The sequence below is a fragment of the Oscarella lobularis genome, chromosome 6 (genome assembly GCF_947507565.1).
Source record: "Oscarella lobularis chromosome 6, ooOscLobu1.1, whole genome shotgun sequence".
NCBI lineage: Eukaryota > Metazoa > Porifera > Homoscleromorpha > Homosclerophorida > Oscarellidae > Oscarella > Oscarella lobularis.
Genome location: NC_089180.1, coordinates 44899 through 64838, shown reverse-complemented (window position 1 = coordinate 64838; position 19940 = coordinate 44899). Strand labels below are relative to the sequence as shown.

The 19940-nt window shown below is 47.1% G+C and overlaps 7 protein-coding genes and 1 long non-coding RNA gene across 12 annotated transcripts; 3 read left to right on the top strand and 5 right to left on the bottom strand.

Annotated features, from left to right (window-relative positions):
- The first annotated feature begins 24 nt into the window (after positions 1–24).
- Positions 25–2677, top strand: LOC136188283 (von Willebrand factor A domain-containing protein 5A-like). The gene is made up of 4 exons (XM_065976021.1): positions 25–462; positions 526–1323; positions 1382–1496; positions 1558–2677. Exons 1-4 carry the CDS (start codon positions 53–55, stop codon positions 2503–2505), a joined length of 2271 nt encoding a protein of 756 aa, XP_065832093.1. The 5' UTR covers positions 25–52; the 3' UTR covers positions 2506–2677.
- LOC136188287 (E3 ubiquitin-protein ligase Mdm2-like) lies at positions 2501–4241 on the bottom strand. 5 transcript variants are annotated; one of them, XM_065976027.1, is made up of 6 exons: positions 4151–4241; positions 3958–4097; positions 3826–3906; positions 3620–3762; positions 3287–3567; positions 2501–3233 (listed from the first exon to the last, which is right to left on the bottom strand). In XM_065976027.1, the coding sequence occupies exons 2-6, from the start codon at positions 3991–3993 to the stop codon at positions 2566–2568; spliced, it is 1209 nt and encodes a 402-aa protein (XP_065832099.1). In that variant the 5' UTR covers positions 3994–4097; positions 4151–4241; the 3' UTR covers positions 2501–2565. The 5 variants fall into 5 exon arrangements, with proteins under 5 accessions (XP_065832099.1, XP_065832102.1, XP_065832103.1 ...); XM_065976030.1 differs by having other exon boundaries at positions 4158–4235; XM_065976031.1 differs by having other exon boundaries at positions 4164–4226.
- A 9-nt stretch (positions 4242–4250) lies between these two features.
- On the top strand, positions 4251–5352 carry LOC136188298 (uncharacterized). Its single transcript, XM_065976044.1, has 7 exons — positions 4251–4501; positions 4548–4639; positions 4705–4834; positions 4887–4937; positions 4994–5074; positions 5132–5203; positions 5259–5352. Exons 1-7 carry the CDS (start codon positions 4340–4342, stop codon positions 5268–5270), a joined length of 600 nt encoding a protein of 199 aa, XP_065832116.1. The 5' UTR covers positions 4251–4339; the 3' UTR covers positions 5271–5352.
- Positions 5353–7795: 2443 nt separating this feature from the next.
- Positions 7796–9633, bottom strand: LOC136188301 (deubiquitinase OTUD6B-like). The gene is made up of 8 exons (XM_065976050.1): positions 9580–9633; positions 9334–9530; positions 9135–9275; positions 9029–9088; positions 8873–8974; positions 8760–8818; positions 8607–8710; positions 7796–8552 (listed from the first exon to the last, which is right to left on the bottom strand). The coding sequence occupies exons 1-5, from the start codon at positions 9629–9631 to the stop codon at positions 8900–8902; spliced, it is 525 nt and encodes a 174-aa protein (XP_065832122.1). The 5' UTR covers positions 9632–9633; the 3' UTR covers positions 7796–8552; positions 8607–8710; positions 8760–8818; positions 8873–8899.
- Positions 9634–9696: 63 nt separating this feature from the next.
- Positions 9697–11224, bottom strand: LOC136188297 (voltage-dependent calcium channel subunit alpha-2/delta-1-like). The gene is made up of 5 exons (XM_065976043.1): positions 11085–11224; positions 10916–11033; positions 10313–10854; positions 10101–10256; positions 9697–10029 (listed from the first exon to the last, which is right to left on the bottom strand). The coding sequence occupies exons 3-5, from the start codon at positions 10582–10584 to the stop codon at positions 9840–9842; spliced, it is 618 nt and encodes a 205-aa protein (XP_065832115.1). The 5' UTR covers positions 10585–10854; positions 10916–11033; positions 11085–11224; the 3' UTR covers positions 9697–9839.
- Positions 11225–11760: 536 nt separating this feature from the next.
- Positions 11761–14781, bottom strand: LOC136187909 (lysine-specific demethylase 2A-like). The gene is made up of 16 exons (XM_065975624.1): positions 14737–14781; positions 14523–14670; positions 14394–14472; positions 14286–14332; positions 14040–14212; positions 13881–13987; positions 13729–13822; positions 13519–13672; positions 13337–13452; positions 13042–13281; positions 12924–12983; positions 12506–12865; positions 12424–12450; positions 12300–12377; positions 12179–12247; positions 11761–12110 (listed from the first exon to the last, which is right to left on the bottom strand). Exons 1-16 carry the CDS (start codon positions 14767–14769, stop codon positions 11883–11885), a joined length of 2013 nt encoding a protein of 670 aa, XP_065831696.1. The 5' UTR covers positions 14770–14781; the 3' UTR covers positions 11761–11882.
- Positions 14782–14842: 61 nt separating this feature from the next.
- Positions 14843–15403, top strand: LOC136188305 (uncharacterized). The gene is made up of 4 exons (XR_010670192.1): positions 14843–14980; positions 15042–15108; positions 15156–15259; positions 15313–15403. It is a non-coding gene; the product is annotated as an uncharacterized lncRNA (long non-coding RNA).
- Positions 15404–18251: 2848 nt separating this feature from the next.
- On the bottom strand, positions 18252–19892 carry LOC136187955 (uncharacterized). Its single transcript, XM_065975657.1, has 2 exons — positions 19820–19892; positions 18252–19753 (listed from the first exon to the last, which is right to left on the bottom strand). The coding sequence occupies exons 1-2, from the start codon at positions 19833–19835 to the stop codon at positions 18318–18320; spliced, it is 1452 nt and encodes a 483-aa protein (XP_065831729.1). The 5' UTR covers positions 19836–19892; the 3' UTR covers positions 18252–18317.
- Positions 19893–19940: the final 48 nt, after the last annotated feature.

Here is a 19940-nt window from a genome sequence, read left to right as displayed (position 1 = left end):
GGCCGTATCTGACGTGACAGGATGTTGCACTGCGCAAGCCTCTGAACCTCTCATGCCGTGTGGTCTATGCAAGAAGAGCGGCGGCTCTCCGATTCCTCTGCGATCGGTTAGAGTCGAGAGCACTGTAATTGGATACACGGCTCGAGTCCTGTCTCGATTGGAGTACGAAAACGAGGAAGGGAACCCAGTTGAAGCCGTTTTTACGTTTCCTCTCGACGAATCGTCGACTGTCGTCGATTTCACGGCTCTAATCGACGACAGAAAGATCGTCGGGATAATGAAAGAGAAAGAAGAAGCGAAGCAAGCGTATGACGATGCAATCGCAAGCGGTCAATCGGCTTTTCTTATGGAATCGGTCCGTCACGACATTTTCACGGTGAGCGTCGCAAATCTTCCACCAAAGAAGAAAGCGACGGTCGAGATGATAACGTTCATAATGGAATTGCCGACAGAACACGACGGGTAGAAAAGATATTTAGCAACAGATAAAGTCGATGATTTAATTAATTATATTTGTTTGTTCAGTTCGGTTCGTTTCAATCTTCCATCCGTTCTAACACCGCCTTATCACGCAGCGTCATCGAAGCCAGCCGAATCGACGAATCCGACGACGGGCGTGACGTATCTGCCGGCTTCAGCGATTCCTTACACATTCTCCTTTGAAATGAGAATTGAAGCCGATGTCGACGGCGTCACGTCGCCGACTCATCAACTGACGACTGAACATGCTGTACCAGTAGACGACGATGGGTATAGCGTAACGCTAGTTCGATTGGCTGAAGAACACAGATTCGACAAAGACGTGGTTGTGACCATCAAGCCAAAGAACGCTCACCAACCGCATGCTGTTGTTGAGATGGGAGCGGAGGGCGGCGTCGCTCTTCTGTCTGATCCAGCAGTGACGCTGAACTACTTTCCTCATTTCAGTACAACGGATGCAGTGAGCGAACTGATCTTCGTTATAGATCGAAGTGGTAGCATGAGTGGCGGCTACATTGAGGCTGCCAAAGAAACGATGATGTTGTTTCTGAAGAGCATACCCGATGATTGCTATTTCAATATCGTGGGATTCGGATCGAGCCACGAGAAGTTGTTTAAAGAGAGCGTTGCCTATAATCAGGGCAATCTAGACAAGGCGATGCAGCACACGAAAAGTCTTCACGCTAATCTCGGCGGAACAGTATTGCTAGCACCCCTCCAAGAGATCTTCAAGATGCCATCTGTGAAAGGTCTTCCAAAGCAGATCTTTGTACTCACAGATGGGGCCGTATCCAATACATACGGTGTGATAGAAGAAGTAAAGAAGAATGCTCACAAAGCCAGGTAAGCTGTAATGACTTTGGAGTTATGATGATGTCAGATGACAAATTCGGTGTTGTAGGTGTTTCTCTGTTGGGATCGGATCAGGCGCTTCAACTGAACTTGTGAAAGGAATAGCCGAAGCTGGTAAAGGCTCAAGTGAATTCATTCAATCAGGAGAACGAATGCAGCCCAAGGTGTGAATTGTCATTATAAACAAGGGGATGAGATGATTTCATGTCTGTTTTCCTATTATAGGTTATGAGAATGCTAAAGCGTGCTTTGGCTCCGTCAGTTTCCGACGTTCACATCAACTGGTCCTTACCCGGGGAAAGCAAACTCGTTCAAACTCCGTCAAAAGTTCCTCCGGTGTTTAGCGGAGATCGTCTCATCATTTACGGCTTGCTCATTGACCTTCCACGAGTAGGTGACCTAAAAGGCTCCGCGTCACTCAAAGGGTACATAGGAACGGAGAATCTTGAGCTGTCTATTGATTTTGAAGTGAAACCGAGTGGAAGTAGTGGAGGAGGAAAAGCTGTTCACCAGCTTGCAATCAAATCACTGATCAAAGACGTCGAAAGTGATTTGATTGACAAAATTTTTGTAAAGAAGCAACTTGGCAGCGCAGTCAAGGAGGCCATCGTAAAGCTGAGCACCAGCGCTAGCGTGATTAGCAGCCACACATCGTTTGTAGCGGTTGACAAAGAAAATGAAGAGCCAGTGACGGGCAGCATGGAGTTGAGACAGATTCCGATGGCCATGGCAGAGCAGAGTGGGACTTCATGTATGTCAATGGGTGCTCTGAAAAAGTGTAAGAAAAAAGGCGCTCCTATGATTCGTGGTCTACCTACTGGTAGTGCTCGTGGTGGTGCTCGCCTTGTAACACTTGGTGTAAAAATTACTAGTTCAAGATTTCTTTCGAATTTTGATGCTGTGGCTGACGCAGCAGATGAGCGTGTCTGTGAGGGCGCATCACGGCAGAAGATGCCTGATGCCGATGATGCATTTATAACAATTGTGTCATTGCAAGAAGCGTCAGGTGCATGGCCACTTGATTCAGTCGTCGCTCGTCTCCTTAAGAAATCCGCTAAAGATCTGGACGCCCTCTCGCCGTTTGGAAAGGATTCGTCCACTGGTTTTACCTTCATGATGACCAAATATCAAGGTGAGAACACTTCAGAGTCCAAAGAAATACCAAGACGCTGAGCTAACCCTATCAATTAATTTTGATAGTCAAATAGAGAGAGACTCTGGGCAACGTCTACATTAGGTATAAGTCAATATAACGGACTCAATAGTTTTTCTACATATCGGACAGCCCTTTCGCTTTCTTGCCAAACGTCGTCCACAGCGCATGCAGCAGACAAAGTGTGCCGAAACCCCGTGGGTGATTGTCGCATTGACGGGCCGCGTCAAGCAGACGACGCACGTGCGTGCCGCTGCCGCCGCCGCCGCCGCCGTCGCACTGTGCACGCCAACTGAAGACCTGACGTCAGTATCAACAGTTCCCACTTGAGCATTGATCATCTGTTCTGATTCAGCAGAGTCGGAGTAGTATGAACCGTCTGAACTCGATACGCTGTCCGGCTCGTATTCCGTGAATTCGTACTCGGTTAGCATTTCGTCAAGATAGATGTAATTGTCGTCGTTGACTTCTGGCACGTCGGTGTCCTCTTGAGACAATTGCTGGTAACGCTGGATAAAAATGCCAGACTCTTCTATCTCTTCCTCCTCCTCCTCTTCCTCTGCCTCGTCTTCGTCCTCCTCCTCCTCCTCCAGTTCTTTTTCTTCTTCTTCTTCCTCTACCTCTTCTTTTTCTTCCTCCTTTTGTTCTTCTCCGGCTGACAAGATGATCGTTGCATCGCTGTCGTTGCCCGTGTCGTAGCCGAGAGAAGTTTGAGTCGAAGAAGCAAGGGGAACTGCTGTTTCCTCTTCTAAAAATTAGCCAATACAAAAAAAATATTAACAGGTCGTTCTGTTTCTGTACCGATAGACGGTCGAGATTCCCTCGATTGCTCTTCTCTCGATTGCTCTTCTCTCGATCTTGCCGCCTCTCTTCGAGAAGCAGCTGATGGTCCCGAGTCAGATGGAGGCAGCGCTGAGGGAGGTACAAGGAAGGGACGAGTCGGAGTCGGAGTTGGAGTCGGAGTCGCAGCGATGTCACGGTTTCGAGCGCGAGACGCCGCCGCGGCGGCAACGGCAGCGATGATGGCGGGAGCGTCGGGTCTTTGGACAGTCACTCTGCGGCAGTGGGGAAGCAGCAAAGAGCTATACCAAGAGTCAGTATATGAGGAAGAATTGAAGGCGTGTGTTTAGATACCAGAGCGTGTCGTGAACGAGTGTGAATTGTCGAACGCCGAGGACTTTGCCGATTGGATCGTCGCCACAGCGAACGACGACCGGGCGCACGGATTCGTCGATCAGGTTGCGAGCGACGAGATAGAGGCGAATGTGTTCCGTTATCTGTTGATGAGAAAAGAATGGATCGATTATTGCGTGGTTGAAACGGTGCGCGTGAAACCGTGCCTGATTGAGCGAAAGAAGCAGCGACGCTTGTTGGGCTACCGTTGGTTGAAGGACAAAGCCCAATTCGCGCGATATTTGGTACTGAAAAGAGCCGCTCAAAGTGGAAGAGACGAGCCAAAAGAGATAGCTTACGTAGGTGGTTCCCCGTTGGTACGGTTGACTAGCCATTCGGATGGTCACTGTAGTTGTACGGTACTGCTCACGGGCGCGGAGTTGTTCGGCTCGTCGCCTGGAGTCGTCGAGGCGAGTCTGTCGGGGCGTGCAGCCCAGAACTAGCCAGAGCACACGTTGGTGGGTCCGTCGGTTCTCTCACCACAATATATACCGCGGACTTTTACGATAGGGTCACCTGAGTGACGGTACTGTATTCTCGAAGACAAAGGACGACTTGTTATAATCCGGGCGTGTCTATGGTCCAACGTCATCGTACACACCTACACGCCTTTTAGCGAATCATCAAGCGAAGAAAAGCTCGAATCGGGATTCGATCTGCGCGTGGGGAACCTCTCGGTCGATGTTCGCAAGGCACTGTACGGGAGGGATGGGAGGCCCCCCCAGCTCCCCCATGGGAATGATTCAAGTTGGACGACTGCTAAAATGGAGAACACGCCAAAGTGTCGTCGATCGACTATCCAGATGCTTACGAAGGACAAACGTCAAGGCCTACTGGCTACGCGTACGTAAAAAAACAGCGATCGCTTCGATCGTCGACTTTTTTATAGATTCGTACACTTTCCGAACGACGAGGAAGCCGAACGCGCCGAACGCGCCGAACGCGCGCTCACTGGAACAATGTTTTCTGGAAGACGTCCAGGTGCGTGAGGACCTCCCACGCACCCGCGGCGCCTTCTCATTGGTTCTCGTATTTCTTTCATACAGTACTACAGTACAAGTAGCAGATCGCTCGCGCTTCGCGTTTTATTCGACTACGTGTGAGTCTTATCGTCGTTCGAAGGGGCGATCGAATACCGAAGCGGAACGGCGAGACGCGCCGGCGGAACCGGAAGAGGCACGTGACGTGCACGTGCATAGACGAGTGTACCGTACAATGTATATTGTAGATGTCGCTTATTATTACGAGCGTGGAGACCGATTGCAGTTTCTGGGCGCAAGTAAGAAAGATACAATGAAGGAGAAGGGAGTTTCTTTTTGATTCTCTCTTTTTTAGATGTCCGAGTCGAAATTGCAACAATTACAAGAGTGGTTCAAGTCTTGGTGTCCCAAAACGCCTGCTGTTCAAATCGGACAGGTCTGTTTAAAAATATGGTTTTTAATTAATTATTAATTAATTAATTAATTTTTTTAGATCTGTGGTGCCGTGTTTGAAGAAGATTCCAATTGGTATTGTTGTAAATTGATGCAGTCCGAAACAAGAATGGTACTATGACGTCACTAATTTATTTATTTATTTATTTATTTATTTATTTGGATAGAAATTGATATGAGGATTTTCTATCTAGAGGGTAGTGGTCAGCTCTTTTTCGAGTTTTATCGCATTTTTTAATATTTGAAGCCGTGCGTTCACGATCCGTGCACGGCGAACGAGTCGTGCGCTCACAGCCAATCAAGACCCTTCTTTTGGCTTTTTGAAAATGTCATGTCAATGACGTCCGAAGTTCGAAAAACAATTTCAAGATTTTTTCAGGTAAGAAACCCGATATCTAGTATTACAGTAATTAATTTTATATATATTTTTTCTTGATAGTGTAGTCCTGTCGTTGTTGACGCGTTTCCCGTGTCGGCGGCGAATAGACGACGATACTTCTGGGGGAATATGCCTGGAATGAATGGGGTGCCTCATATCCTACATATGATGTCCTAGGAGACTTATCCTTTTTGTTCCTTAGACCCATGGTGCCTCTTCCAGGTGATAAAGTCACTCTTCAGGACTGTCTAGAACCGAATTGCGGTAGAACGGCTCAGGTGAGACGTAAACTCATGAATCTAATTATTAATCAATAATGGATCAATAGTTTAATAAATTACGAACGGTGACGACGAAGACGATTTGCAAACCGTCATGCCCAAAAAGTCAAACAATTTCGTTCGAAGAAACTGGACGTCGTGGGGAGCCGCTTCGAGTCCGTCGTCGGCGTCGTAAATCATTTTAATCGCTTTTTGGGTTATCCAAAATGCGGATACTTCGTCGCCAATCAAATGGCCCCAGCCTCCACATCCATACTTCGTCTGGATTGATCAACTGGCCATTTGGGCACGCCGTTGCCATGGGCCCGTACGTGCCCGGATATTTCTCGCGCCGATTCTTTTCCTTTTCCATGTCGTCTCGGATCTTCGTCGTGTCGCCGCCGCCGCTCGTTGTCACGCCTAATGCGCGCAAGCAATCGGTCGGTGCGAGGCCTGCCGACGCTTTCGCCAATTCTTTGCACGCATCATGTGTCGACGCCCTCCAAGTGAGGATTCAAGCCGAGACTCGAGCTCGTTCCGATGTTGGAGCTCGTCGCACCGCCCAAAATGCCTCCGTAGTAAGTCATTTTCGCGAGAAACGATTTGAACTGTTCTGCTTTGTAGCGTACGTTAGCTTGCACGAGCTTGCTCTGCACGCGCCAACCCGCCGCCGCATTTCATTTGATTTCACGTTGGATCGGAGAAGGCAGGTGTCCAAGAAAGCATTGAGGACGTTTTGCTTGTTGTCTTTATATTGCACGTTTCGGTTGTAGTTAGGCGCATAACATGACAGCGCACAGCGAGCGTTTGCGCGTTAGGTAGAATAGGTAGGTTAGATAGGTTAGATGGGGCACCGGCGAGGTGGTACACCCCGTGTGTGCTGCCGTCGCCATGGAGAAAAGGAGAGAGTATAGCAAATTTATTTCAATAAAAATAAAAAAACAACAGTCCTCTTCTTGCTTTCATGCGGGCAGTTTTTTTGACGGGGTCTTGCCCAGGACCCCGAAGAGCAGTTTTTGAAGGCGTCATGCTCAGGACGCCCAAGAGCAGTTTTTTTATAAGGGGTCATGCTCAGGACCCCCTGCCAGCCTAAAAAAACAGCCTGAATAATATAATAAGTCATGCTGTAGCAGTACTTAGTCATGCCGTCCTCTTGTGCAGGGAATGTGAGAGCATCGCGGTGTCCGATTACCAACGCATAAGGCTTGCAACAAACGGCCGACATCGTCGTTGCTGGCCGCCGTTCGTTGCAACGAATTGTTGATTGTTGTTATTGTTAACCGTTTGTTGCAAGTGGACTGAGGTGACGCGTTACCTTTGCTTGAAGTCTCTTCGGATTCAGGACGTGGGCGATCTTGCGCTTTAGGCCTACCTCTGTCGGCTGTCAAATTCGACAGTCAGAGAGCACGCGGAGAAAACAGTGCAGCGTGCGCAAAGAGCCGCAGGACTCGGCGCACGCTATCTCGATCAGAAAACATGGCCTACCGGGGTCGCGGAGACGAGGGGCTAGGGACCGAGACATGTGATTCTGCGCAGTAGACGCACGTGACGTAAAACCCCACTTGTCTCGTTTGTGTGTTAGGGAGTGTGTTAGGGTGGAAGCTCGCAAATCGAAGAAAAAATTTCCAAAAATCTAGAAACCTTTTAAAAATTTTCTAGAACATTTTAGAGTAACATGTACCTACATACAAAGGTTTCTCAGCATATTACATGAAAAAGAGACTGTTCTTCTTTGTCTATAGCCTCCTTCAAATGCTGAAATTCAACCGAAACCTTGTATATGTAGGTAAATGATACCCTAGAATGTGCCAGAAACATTTTCGAGCGCTTTCTGGTTATCGTCGAAACGATAATAGTCGTCGCTTTGAAACGGCGACGGTAATTGCAAACACGAATCCCTGAAAAAGTAGAAACGGGTTTCTAACAACTATTATTGGGATTTTTTTCATCATATGCGAGCTTCCACACTTGCTTCTGTACAGAGAACGAGAGACAAGTGGGGTTTACGTCACGTGCGTCTACTGCGCAGAATCACATGTCTCGGTCCCTAGCCCCTCGTGTCGCGGAGGCTCGCGAGGAGGATTTCGCGGGAGAGGAGGCAAAGGCGGAGGGCGCGGAGGATTCTCAGGATACCCGCAAGGACCTCCCGACTATGTCATAGGTAGAATCTAAGAATGGCGGTTTTTTTCTGAGATAGAGCCCATAATTCGTTATTTTAGAAGTGGGAGAAGTGATGCACGAGTGCGAGGGTGATTTAGTTTGTACGGCAACCATCGAAAAGGTTCCGTATTTCGGACCAATGACGGAATACGTGAGGAAAACAGAAAAAGGGGCCATCACTTTAAAATTAAAATCGAGAGATTCTATATGTAGTTATTTTCTGTTAAACTGTCTGAAGGAATGTAAGCGAAATAATCATTTGGAGTGAAAGACAAGGTAGTTTAGTAAAATAAGTAATTAATAACCGTGACGTCATTTCAATTAAAAATTAGCTGTACATTGATCCCAATCGGCTACTCCCCCGCTTATGCGTTTCTTACCGAGACCCCCAGGTCAAAAGGGCCCAGGCGGCAGAGGAGGTAAATTAAATTAGTCACGAAAATTATTATTATTATTATTGGTATTTTTTAGATGCAGGCTTTGGTGGGCGTGGTGGAATGAGGGGAGGCCGAGGAGGACGGGGAGGATTATTAATGCTATGTTAACCTCAAGGGTGTTTCAACGTGATTGATTAATTAATTAATTACTATTAATTGACCTACTTGTTTTGGACTGTGACGGAATTGTAATGTTCTCCCAATCCGTATTCGTGACGATGATATCTAAAGAAATTCGATTTGGCCGCCAATCTTCTCATCATATCGTAACCAACTTACACGAAGTGAAGGGTCTTTGAGCCAGAGCCAAACAAAAGTGGCTGATTTTCCTCCGCTTGATAGACGCGCACGGCACAATTAAGTCTGGCACATAGTGCTTGAATCTATCACCAGGCTCAACCATATTATTAATAAGAAAATACATGTACATACCTCAACGTGACCACCCCAATTACTAGTCTCCTTTATCTGCGTGCAATATTCTCGTATGTCTTTAAAAATAAAGCCTAAGTACGTGTGTGGCAACGAAGAAAAAGATTGAGGACCTTGTGGACTGTGGCCACTTTCGTGGATCAATAAGAAAAGGAACATATGTATAGTATCTCGTCTGCAGCTAAAGATCGAAGCTCTTTAGCGCTGTACGTCATCTAAAAAAAGTCAGACAATGGATTAGTCAATTGGACTGAAAGATAAAAAATTGCCTTTTCATGACTCAGCTGATAGCTTATGGCACTATAAAGGCAATCACCATCTGGCGCAATCTAGAAATATACATTAACTAATAATTTTAATTTGTTCTGATCTTACGTCATGAATTGTCATATTCCCTTTTGAAAGCAACTCCTTCAATTTCTCTCTTTCCAAATGCCGTTGTGACGTCTTTCTGTCCTCTTCTTCTTCGGCTAGCACGCGATCTTCTCGTTCTTTCGCCTCGCCTAATTTTCGCTCCTATAAAAAATTCGTTGTTTTTTAGAAATCGACGTGGGCGTGGTTGCATGGAATAGACTTTTCTTCTTTGCGCTCTCGACTGTTTCGGCGGCTGAGCCAGTGGTTTTTCACCAGAATCGTCATTCTCTTTCAGTTGCTCGAGTTCTCTTTCGTGTCGTTCTTTCATTTCGTTCTCCAATTTTTCAATTTCGGCTAGCGCACGCTTCTTCTCCTTTTTATCGCCCTTCGCCGCTTTTCGCACAGCCAAAAGACGAGCTAACTCAAAGCACTGAGAATAGTTTTATAGGCGGAACCTTTGTATAACCTCGCAGTTCTTTCGTTTCCTCTCGATGACGAAGAAGAACTTCCTCTTCCATTTCACTAGCGCGCGCGAATCAACACAAGAGTAAACGGAGTGTACTATAAATAAACGATCAGACACAATAAGAAACAAGCAAACAATGACATCAAAGAATTCGTATAGGAGAAACAGACAAGACCACTAGTAGATAAAATAAGAGACAACCAATGACGTTGACGTAATCCTGTTGCGTCAGCGTGTTGAGAATCGTTTTTGCCGCGGCCTTAGCGAGTGCCCACCATGGACGACGAACAGTCGAGAATGATCATGACGTTTTTGGGCCCGGACGTGGACGAAACGTACCAGGGACGAATGCGCGGATCGTAGTCGCGATGGAAACCGGCGAAATTGCGTCCCCATTCGTAGGAAGGATAGACGCGAATCATGCCACGCGTCGTCGCAAAGTATTGCCACCTATTAATTAATTAATTAATTAATTAATTAAAATTTAATAAATATATAAAATATAGGATTATTTTTTGTACCTTAGCGACGAGTCGTTTTGGTAATTCTTCTTGAAGAGATCGTCGAGACCGTTCGCCCATCGGATTTCGGCGGCGGCGACGCCAGCGTCGCTTCTCGATACAGCATCCGGGAGTTTGATCACACTCGGATCGAACGAAACCTTCTGTTTGAAAATGCTAGAACACGCGCACATATAAGACTGAAATTCCTAAAGTTTTGTTTCTATTCTTACTCCGAATAGGATGCTTGCAATAAAGAATTAGGAAAATGGGCGTCACTGTAATCCGTTCGAATACCCATCCGTATTGGGAGCGACCGTTCGAGAAGAATCGTCAGGGCTGACGTAGTAGTCGCTTTTCTCAAAGTCTTGATACAATAATTCCGCTTCATCGCGGCGAGATCTTGAACCGCCTTCTGTTTTTGATCGAAAAACGCTTCCAATCCACTAGCAATTCGTTCGACCATTTCCAGCCCGGAAACGTTCTCCGACAAGAACGAATTCATATGAAACGCTCTCTGAGTGTCCGCCACTTTGAGTCCAGTCAATTGACTTCCGATCACTTGAGTCCACGTTTTGACGTCGATGTTAATGCCTGACCACGCCCTCTCACGACGAGTAGGGAAAGAACAACAATTAGAATCCCCCAAAGTAACGTCGATCGAAGAGCCCAAGAAGAAGTAAAACGACGCTCGAAGGAAGAAGACGCGATCCGGCGTTCGCCGGATCGAACGTAAAGCATTCTCCCGTCGTTTGCATAACAGCACTTTTTCCACCTTTTATAAATACACAATGAATTGATAGGCTCGCTCGTTCCCCAAAAGGGGCCTCACTTACTTCCGTTCTTTCCAATGATGAAATTTACTTGAGGATTGAGTTCGAGTTCCAAAAAACGATGGCACATAAAGTTTTTTAGTTCCAATCGCTCGATTATGCCGTTTTCTGATTCCGATCGCTTTATAATCGCTTCGTAAGACATCTCAAAGCTCCATTTCATTCGTTTTACCCTCGTCGCTTCACTGTGCTGCGAATGATCGCCACTAAGCTCTTCGTACGACATGGCTACGGATTCATCTCGATGATCCGACGAATCGAGCGACTGGTGGGACCGTTTTCGCGGCCGCGACGACGACATATCGAACGTTTTCTTAGTGTCCGCGAACACTAATACGGGACAGCAGCTAGAAGACACGTGCCTCGACTATGTACTATTTTGTGCCTCTGGAAAATGTGCAAATCAATATGAAAAGGTCCATGAACGATTAAACGAGTCTGTGCTACGCTGCCATTTTCATGACGTCACCCACATCCCATTTCCGTATCTTTTGAAGTTCTCTCGTTTTGAAAACGGGATCCTTATCGCGATCTTCTCCACTATTGGCTATTCCCATCATAGCCATATCCTTAGCCATTGCCTCTTTCATTCGATCGCCCGTAATACCAAAAACCTCAAACGTATACATGTACGGGCGCTTTGTTCCTACAGTACAGTAGGGCGGGCCTAAAAAAGAGGCGGAGCAGTACAGTAAGAAATGACTCTTCTCTTACGGGGATCCTGTACGGTTGCCATGGCGATGGTGACATTAAATTATTTGAGCGTAGATATCAATTATTTTCACTGCTTGCGAATTGTCGATTTGCTCAAAGTCTCGAAAGCGAATGCGAAAATTTTTTTTCGGGCAATATTCGTTGAAAAGAATAAAAGTAATTGAGTAATTAATTTCTTAGCGAAACTCTTACACTAGCCGTTCCAAACACGGACAACGCCAAAAATTATCCAACCGATTGTGGTGATGCCCAGTCTTTATTCCGTTCTCGCGACGCTGTGAGTGCCGTTGGGGTCCGTCGTCGTACCGCCGTATAGACTCACGAGGTCATCTGGTGTGAGATCGGCTAAACCTTGAACTGATCCCACCATCAGATCCAATGCCTCTTCGTTGAAGTCGAACATGTCGAGTTCAGAAAGAGCGTCGGGACCCGCGGAAGGAGATTTAGCTGAACGCGGCGTCCGACCAGTCTTCTGAACCTTAGCCTTGAAAAAAAAATAATAATGATGATTAATAATAATAATAATAAGGCAAGTGTAGAGAAAGAGGTCACCTTCTCTCGACGTCCTATTGCTGGCATAGAATGCGATGAAGATGACGAGATAGAAACGTCAGATAGCTCCTTGAGAGAAATCACGATGCCCCCTTTTCGAGGTAGAGAAGACATCGCTTACGTCAGACGACGTGTCATTGTCGTCATACGAGACCTCTTCTTCATCATCATCATCATTCTCGCTATCATCACGGTCTTCCTGAAAAAAAATAAACAATAATAATAAGGAAAAACTATAGGCATACCGTTTCCTCAGTCGTCTGACATTTCATCTAATAAATAAACAATAAATAAGAATCTCACACGTGACGTTAGTCTCAATCTCACCTTCAAACACTTTCTCTTCTCGCACGCCTGTCGCAATCGTCCCGTCCCGCCGTTCTTCGGCATATCCAAGCAATGGCGACACTCGCGACACTCGACCGACAGACAACGGACGCATCGCCCGCACCGATTCCTCCGCTCCCGAACGTCCTGTAACGAATGCGACGCCGCGACGACGTCGTCGCGGCGGCGAACTCGTGCCGCCGTCAACTCGCCGTCGTCGTCATCATCATTTTGATGACGATCGTCTTCAGTCTTTGTACGCTTCGCTTCGGGAAAACGCCAGTAGTAATGATCGCTGAAGCGTTGCGACGGCGAGAGCGAAGGCGGAGGCGGAGAATCGTCCCTGACGCTTCGAGGTTTCTAGGAAAGATCCTAGTGAATTAAATTAACTTTCTCTCTCTCTCTCTCTCCGTTTTACCTCTTCTCGTAATTCTGATGCCATGTATGTTGTCAATATTTGATATCCGTTTAGAAGACTCTAAGACGTTGTTGTCTTGCATCTTTTTCCATCATGAAGATACCATACGTTTTCTTACTTTTAGCCGGATTAGGAGAGCTTCGGGGTCGCTCATCTCCGTTGGGACTCGCTTTCGCCAGAGCGGCGTCTGTTCCATGCGGAAGACCAACGCGGCTAAGCCTTGAATCTCGTACAATGAGAGACAGTTGAGCAAAGCTGCCGCACTATTGTCCCGTTTCCGTTCGAGCGACGTCACGTAATCCTTGATGACGTACCACATGATCTCGACGAAAAACGGATAGCGAGATTTAAAAGGAACCTACGCAAAAAAAGAAAACCAATTGCAAGCGAAAAAATATATAATTATGTAAAACCTGAGTCCTATCTTCTATATCAGAAACGACGAGTTGCCCTTCAATATTAAAACTATGCAGAAAATTGCCCCCAAACGCGAGACTATCCATGGGAGTGTACACGGCATGAATCCAACCTATAATCGAATTAAAAACATAATTAGATTAATTGAATTAATTAATCGAATTAATTGAATTATTACCTGTGGGTATCATGAACGTGTAGCCCTCTCGTAGTCGAACGAGACCGCATTCGTTGACGAGATCGCCGAGAAAGACGTCCTGTTGGCGACCCGATTTCACCCACTCTTCGTAGATGATAAGATTTTCTGGTGTTGGAGGTATTAGCCAGAAGATCTAGAAGAAGTCGTGAATACAGGGGAGACGTCTTATATGATATGAGTACCCTATACCTTTTCTCCTCTTAGTACGTGATACCATACAGATGTCCCTCCGAAATTGATGTGGAAATCCGTGTACGAACCGCCGACGCTTATTAGACAATATCTGCCGGACAAAGACTTCATTAGATAATCCATTGAATTTTATCTCATATAGTTCTCACTTTTGCACTTTGGGATATTTCATATTCATCATCTGATTCGTTCCCTCCGTCTGCTCCAGCTTCAAATTGTGCGGCCAAACTTTGTCGACCCAGTCTATTAATCGAACCTAAGAAATACACAATAAGCTATCTCCCCCTAGACTGAGTTTTCATGCGTACCACTCTTGGCGATTGGACCAACTGATCCATAGGCGTCTGACTGAACTCGAGACTTGTGACGTTGAGCAGACGCGAGCGCTTTCGACTTTGATAATAGGCGGCAAACTCTTCCATCGCCATTTCCAACGCCTGCTGCGACGAAACGTCCATGACGTCAATAATCCGTCTATTGCCTTAATTAAATAAAAAAAATTAAAAAAAAAATTTGACGAAGACGAAGGAAGGGAGACTCGAACTCGCGCGTACCGACGTAACACTTGACGTCATCGACCGAGAATTGTTCATTGGGCATCCTAAGAAGAACAACGGAAGCCATAAACGTCAAATTCTAATTATCGATATTCATTCTCTAACCTCATGTCCAAACCCTCCTTGTTGCGAAAGACGAGCGGCGAAAAGAAACCGTTCCGTCGAACGTAATCCAACGTAAAATCTATATGAACAAAATTTATATATTTTTCGCTTCGCGCGTCGTTTTCGCACCTTTTCCCGTCATGTAGCGAACGAATCGCTCCGGAAATCGACCGCTCGTGATTTTCGTCTCGACAGTGAAGGCGCGCTTCGACGAAAGACACTCGTTCAGTTCCGGAACGTCGTCCGTGATCGTTCGGCGAGCGCCGCGCGAATCTCGCTATTTGCAATGCAAATTAGACGTCAGGTGCATGTATTCGACGCCTGCGAGTCGGTCGAGCGATACCAGTTGCCGATCTGAAGCGTCGTTTCTGATCATTTTTTGAAGCTGCTACAGTGGGCATGCGCAGAGGGCAACACGCTGAGGTCATTAGGCACGTGACGCGTTGCAAATGTCTCGAAGAAGTTACGATCACTTGGCTTGGAATAGCCTGTGGCTCGAAAAGGACGCGCTCTTCGCGCCCGTCGCGCCCGTCGAAGGCGAGCTCTCGATCGATTCACCGTTCTCGCGAACAGATCGAAAACGCCCGGTACGCTCTAGCGATGCATCGTACGTGTACGAAGAAAAACGATGCTAGCGATTGTCTTTAGGTGGTCGTCTCGTATATTTGTACACGAAAAAAGCGGGAAAAGTGCCGTGCTGCGGCGACTGCAAACTGTAAGTCTCTTCGCGAAACGACTTCATTGCCAATAATTTTCTTTTAGCTGCCAGCCGTTCGGCCAAAAAAGCTCCAACTTCTCGCGAAGCCGAAAAAGGCAGTAGCGCGAGCGTATGGGGGCTCTCGCTGTGGAAAATGTGTCCGAGAAAGGTTTGCGATTTTTCATCGTGTTTTTCCTATGTCGCATTGTATTTTTTTGACAGAGATACACGGTAAAGTCAATTGAACAAGGACAAGGTTAGAGAGTACCTGTAGCTAGCCGTAGCATTATTATTTTACATTGACATGTCGTATTTTATATTATATACTTATTGATTAATTAATCAAATAAGAAATAAAAGAACGGTATGATAGGCAGGGCATGTACCAGCGCATCATGAAAGACTGGCGTGGGAAAGCAGTCAAACGCTCGCAAGTTGCTTCTTAAAATTAACAGGAGTGACGTCATTTAAATGTATTACTTTTGCATGATGCCCGTATGTTCGGGTTGAAAAGGGCGTGTCTCTTGGCGCGCTTTCTCACGTCTAGTTAATAAAATAATATTAAGAGCAAAACGCTGGTAGCGAACAAAGAACGTTCGAACAAGGATTCGAACGGGGGCTTGACTTGGAATAGCCTGTGGCTGAGTCGCGAAGCAGTCGAGCCAGACGTCAACGCTCCTATCAGGATTCGCAATGGTAAAAGACTCGATTCGACGAGGACACGAAGGGAAACATCGACTTTCGTTTGATGACGTCACCGGAAGTGTTTGCTATTCGCTCTTCGATGATTGGACGTTTTGCTTTAGGTGATGTTTATCTCGTTGGATCGCTCAATCGCGAGACACGAAGCGAATATCGACTGCTCGTTGAGGCGTACGACGGCGTTTTTCGACGCGTGTCCAAGTGATTGTGGGCGTTGACGTTGATGACGTGAATGACAACATACCGCGTTTTGATGAAGACAACTATACTTTCTCTATATCTGAAGCGGCTGAACTGAGAGCGTTTGTTGGCCAAGTGTTTGCTCATGATACGGATATAGGTCCCAATGGAGAAGTGCACTATTCTCTCAACGGCTCGTCGTTTTTTTCTGTTGACTTTTCTACAGGCGTTCTTTTGGTCAGAGAGAGTATTAGGAAACGTAGAAGTCAAACTCATCGTTTTCAAGTGAAGGCTTCGGATGGCGGCCTTGTCAGGCGCAGTGTACTAGTCAATATTAGTGAAAGTAAGCTAACCTATCCATGCTTCGACGCCCCAATATACGACATGACGTCACGCGCACCGAAAGGGAAGGTTAGCCTCAAGAGCTCGGCTCGAGAAGTCGTTCGCCTGAAACGATGGTCGTACAATCGAAGCGACGTCTCGTCGCCTATTTTCCTCGTCGCGCTAACGGGGTCCCAAGCGACGCCATGTTCGGGCACGGCGACGCTCGACTTCTCCGTAGACGGGGAACTGCGAACGTGTCTCTCACGCTCAACACGGATCGATGCAAAGACGAATACGAACTCTGGACATTCGACTTCGAATCGCATCGCGACGTCGACGCGCTGGCGATCGTCGATCGCAGCGTCTTCCCGGACACGTTTCGGTTCGGGCGCAACCGTGAATAAAAGACTCGACACGCCGACGGCGTTCGCCGCCGACTTCGACCCGGTCGCGTCGGGCGGCGGCACGTTCATCCAAACGTTTCGAACGGGAACGACGCCGCCGTCGCGTCGCCGCGAAAAGACGCGTTCGAGTACGCGGGTTCGTTCGCCGAACTTCTCGAATGCAAAACGTCGCGCGACGAGTTCGTCTTCTCCGCGACGACGTTCGAAGACGAGTCGACGATCGCGGCGACCGTCTACGACGCGACGTGCTTCGGTTCGCTCGATCCGCTCAACGCTTCGGTAATTTGCCGGGAGAGAATTCGGGTCGCTGCCACTTTTCAAAAGGTTTTTGCACCCAAACACTATTTTATCGGATTGCTTGCATACAGAGCAATCCGCTCGCGAATGTCAGGGCAACTCTTGAAGGCCGCTTCGCGTTCAACTTCAATGAGGAGTCTTGCGACAACGTGGATCGACGGCGGCGGCGAATTGCAATGAAACGGGCGTGACTTCGTCGTTCACGATTAGCCCCATCGTTCAATTGAGAGAATTGCTTCTTTGCCCATTCAACCAAGTGGTATGTACATGTATATATAATGATATTTATATTGCCATCAATAGAGTTCCAATAGAGTTCCAATAGAGTTCCAATAGAGTCCCGATGGCACGAGCATATAGATTCTATACATGTATGACCGATCGCCAACATAGAGTGTGATTATAGAAGTCAGTCACGTAAACCGTAAACAGAACCGCCGTCTGGCCCCATGGCCATTTGTCGGGGATGACGGAACTTTGCTACGCTGCAGTGGCCGTCTCTGTTGCCTCGTATTTCCCTGGTGCCCGCCGCTAGTGCCACCGAAGCGGGATCAACACCGAGCCTAATTTCGCGGATACCGGTAGTGCTATCAGAACAGGAGACTAGCAAGCGTCCATCAATCCCTTCTGGCTTAGTAGGTGTCACTGTGCGATTGCCTAGAGTAGAAACTGTTCCGTCGCTTAATTAATTAATTGCACTTCCCTAATGCGACCGCTGTTGAAATCGGTGACGTAGATCGACGATTTCGACGCTGAGACGGCGAGGCCTCTTGGACCGTCAAACTTCGCCGTCGTCGGAGAACCGTCGCGAAATCCGGCGTCTCCCTCGATTCCCGCGTAACACGACGCTGTTCCGGACGAACGATCGACTCTCCACATCATGCAGTGTTTGTCGTTGTCGACGCAAAACACGCCTTCTTCTACTGTAGCACGACTATTCCGCAGAGTTCAGTTGTACGAAGAAGGCTTCCAAAGTGCAACGAACATAGCTGTCGTGCACTTCTTACCTTCGGTAGATGTCATTTACGGCCGCTTTTGGAAGAGTCTTTTATATCAGTGCGCGCTAGACTGCGCGGAGATTCCGCTGAGGGTTCGGCGCTAAATGAGAGCACGTCGTGTTGGATGTTGGAGAAAATTCAGAGCCAGGCTTCGTACAGTGTAAATAATTGTAGAAATTCAAACGCACAAGCTGGTCACCAAAACATGACGAATTTATTGTTGTTAACTAAATAATTAAGCAACACTGCATTTACTTTGAAACTGCATTAGACACGCAAAACAAAAGAAATCCGCGTCAAAATTAACGCTGTCAATTATGTTCTAACTTGATGATGCAATGGCTGTCACGATTTCGACAAGTAGCTCACTGCCAAGACCTGCAAAGTGCTCGTCACGGCAGAGAGTCTTGACATTTTTTGCAACAAACTGCAGAGCCACTTTCTTCAGCTCTCGGAAGCCAAACCTATCGGCTAGAGACAGATAATCGACAGCAGTTTGATTGGAAACTCTCCGAGCCAGATGTGCGATGCAGAACTCGCGCAAATTTTCAACAAGATATCGATCGGCCAAGACGAGTATATCTGGGATGATATGAGAATGCTTTAAAATCTCCAAGCAACCGGTGACGAGAAAAGTGATGACAGCGCTGAACGATTCGTACGTTGTGGCTTTGATGCAAATCGGAGTAGACTCGCTTGTGACCTTTTCGGAATATTCTTTCCAATTGGACGAAAACATGCTGCTGAAATATTCGCTTCGAACGCAGAGGAGACTCGTGCAAACACTGATGCGTTTTCCTTCGACCAAAAATATAGTGTTACCCACTGGGAGACTGTCACTGCCGTTTATCATCTTGGCCAAGTCGATCGACAGTTTAGGATCACGAAAAGTAGAAGCCTTTACTCTGACCCTACGAACTGCTTTTGACTCTGCAAAGTAGAGGAATCCAGATTTGGAATCATAGAACAAGGATTGCGGTTCATTCAACGAAGCTAGGGCACCACTGCCGTCAACGGAGTTACTTTCACCTGATCCGCACACAGTTTGAATTTCTCCTGATGGCGCAAGCATGTAGATTTTATAAGACTGATCACAGACATAGACGTTTCGTTCATCATCTACGGCGACGCCATCGATTTCATTAAAACCTGTGCCAATGGTTCCAACTTCATAATCTCTGCTGATCGTTCTTATAGTACCAATGTCGGCCACATACACAGAACCGTCTGGTCCTAAGGCCAGTTCCCAAGGAGAATCAAATTTTGCTTCATTGCCGTGGCCATCACGGTCGCCTGATTCAAACGAGGTACCCGCCGCCACGGACGTCAAATCGGGTTTGGTATCGAGCCGAATTTCGCGGATAGTGCAATCCCAACAGGAAAATAACAAGCGTTCATCATCTGTTGCCACAATTCCTCGTGGAATGCCTACTAGTAGTAGTACAGTAGACACGGCTCCATCGCCTAATTGTACTTTTCTAATGAGGCTATTGTGGAAATCAGCGACGTAGATAGACGATTTGGAGGGTGAGACGGCGAGGCCTTTGGGGCCGTAGAACCTCGCCGTCGTTGAAGAACCGTCGAGACATCCGAAGATTCCCTCGACTCCGGCGAAGCACGAGACTGTTCCAGACGAAGGATCGACTCTCCAGATGCAATGTTTGTCGCAGTCGGCGCAAAACACGCCTTCGTCTAGCACGACTATGCCGACGAGTTGGGAGAACGATTGCGAACGTGAAAGAGTCTCAACGAAGCCAACTAGATGCACGAAGAAGACGTCCGAAGTGTAACGAACACGAACATGGCTGTCCACACGCTTCTTACCTTCGGTAGACGTCATTTACGGAAGGCTTCGCGGAACAGGGCTTCGGCAGAGATCTCCTATTTAATCTCTGGCTTCGGAAGACTTTTTATCTAGTGCGCGCTAGACTAGGTAGAGACCACG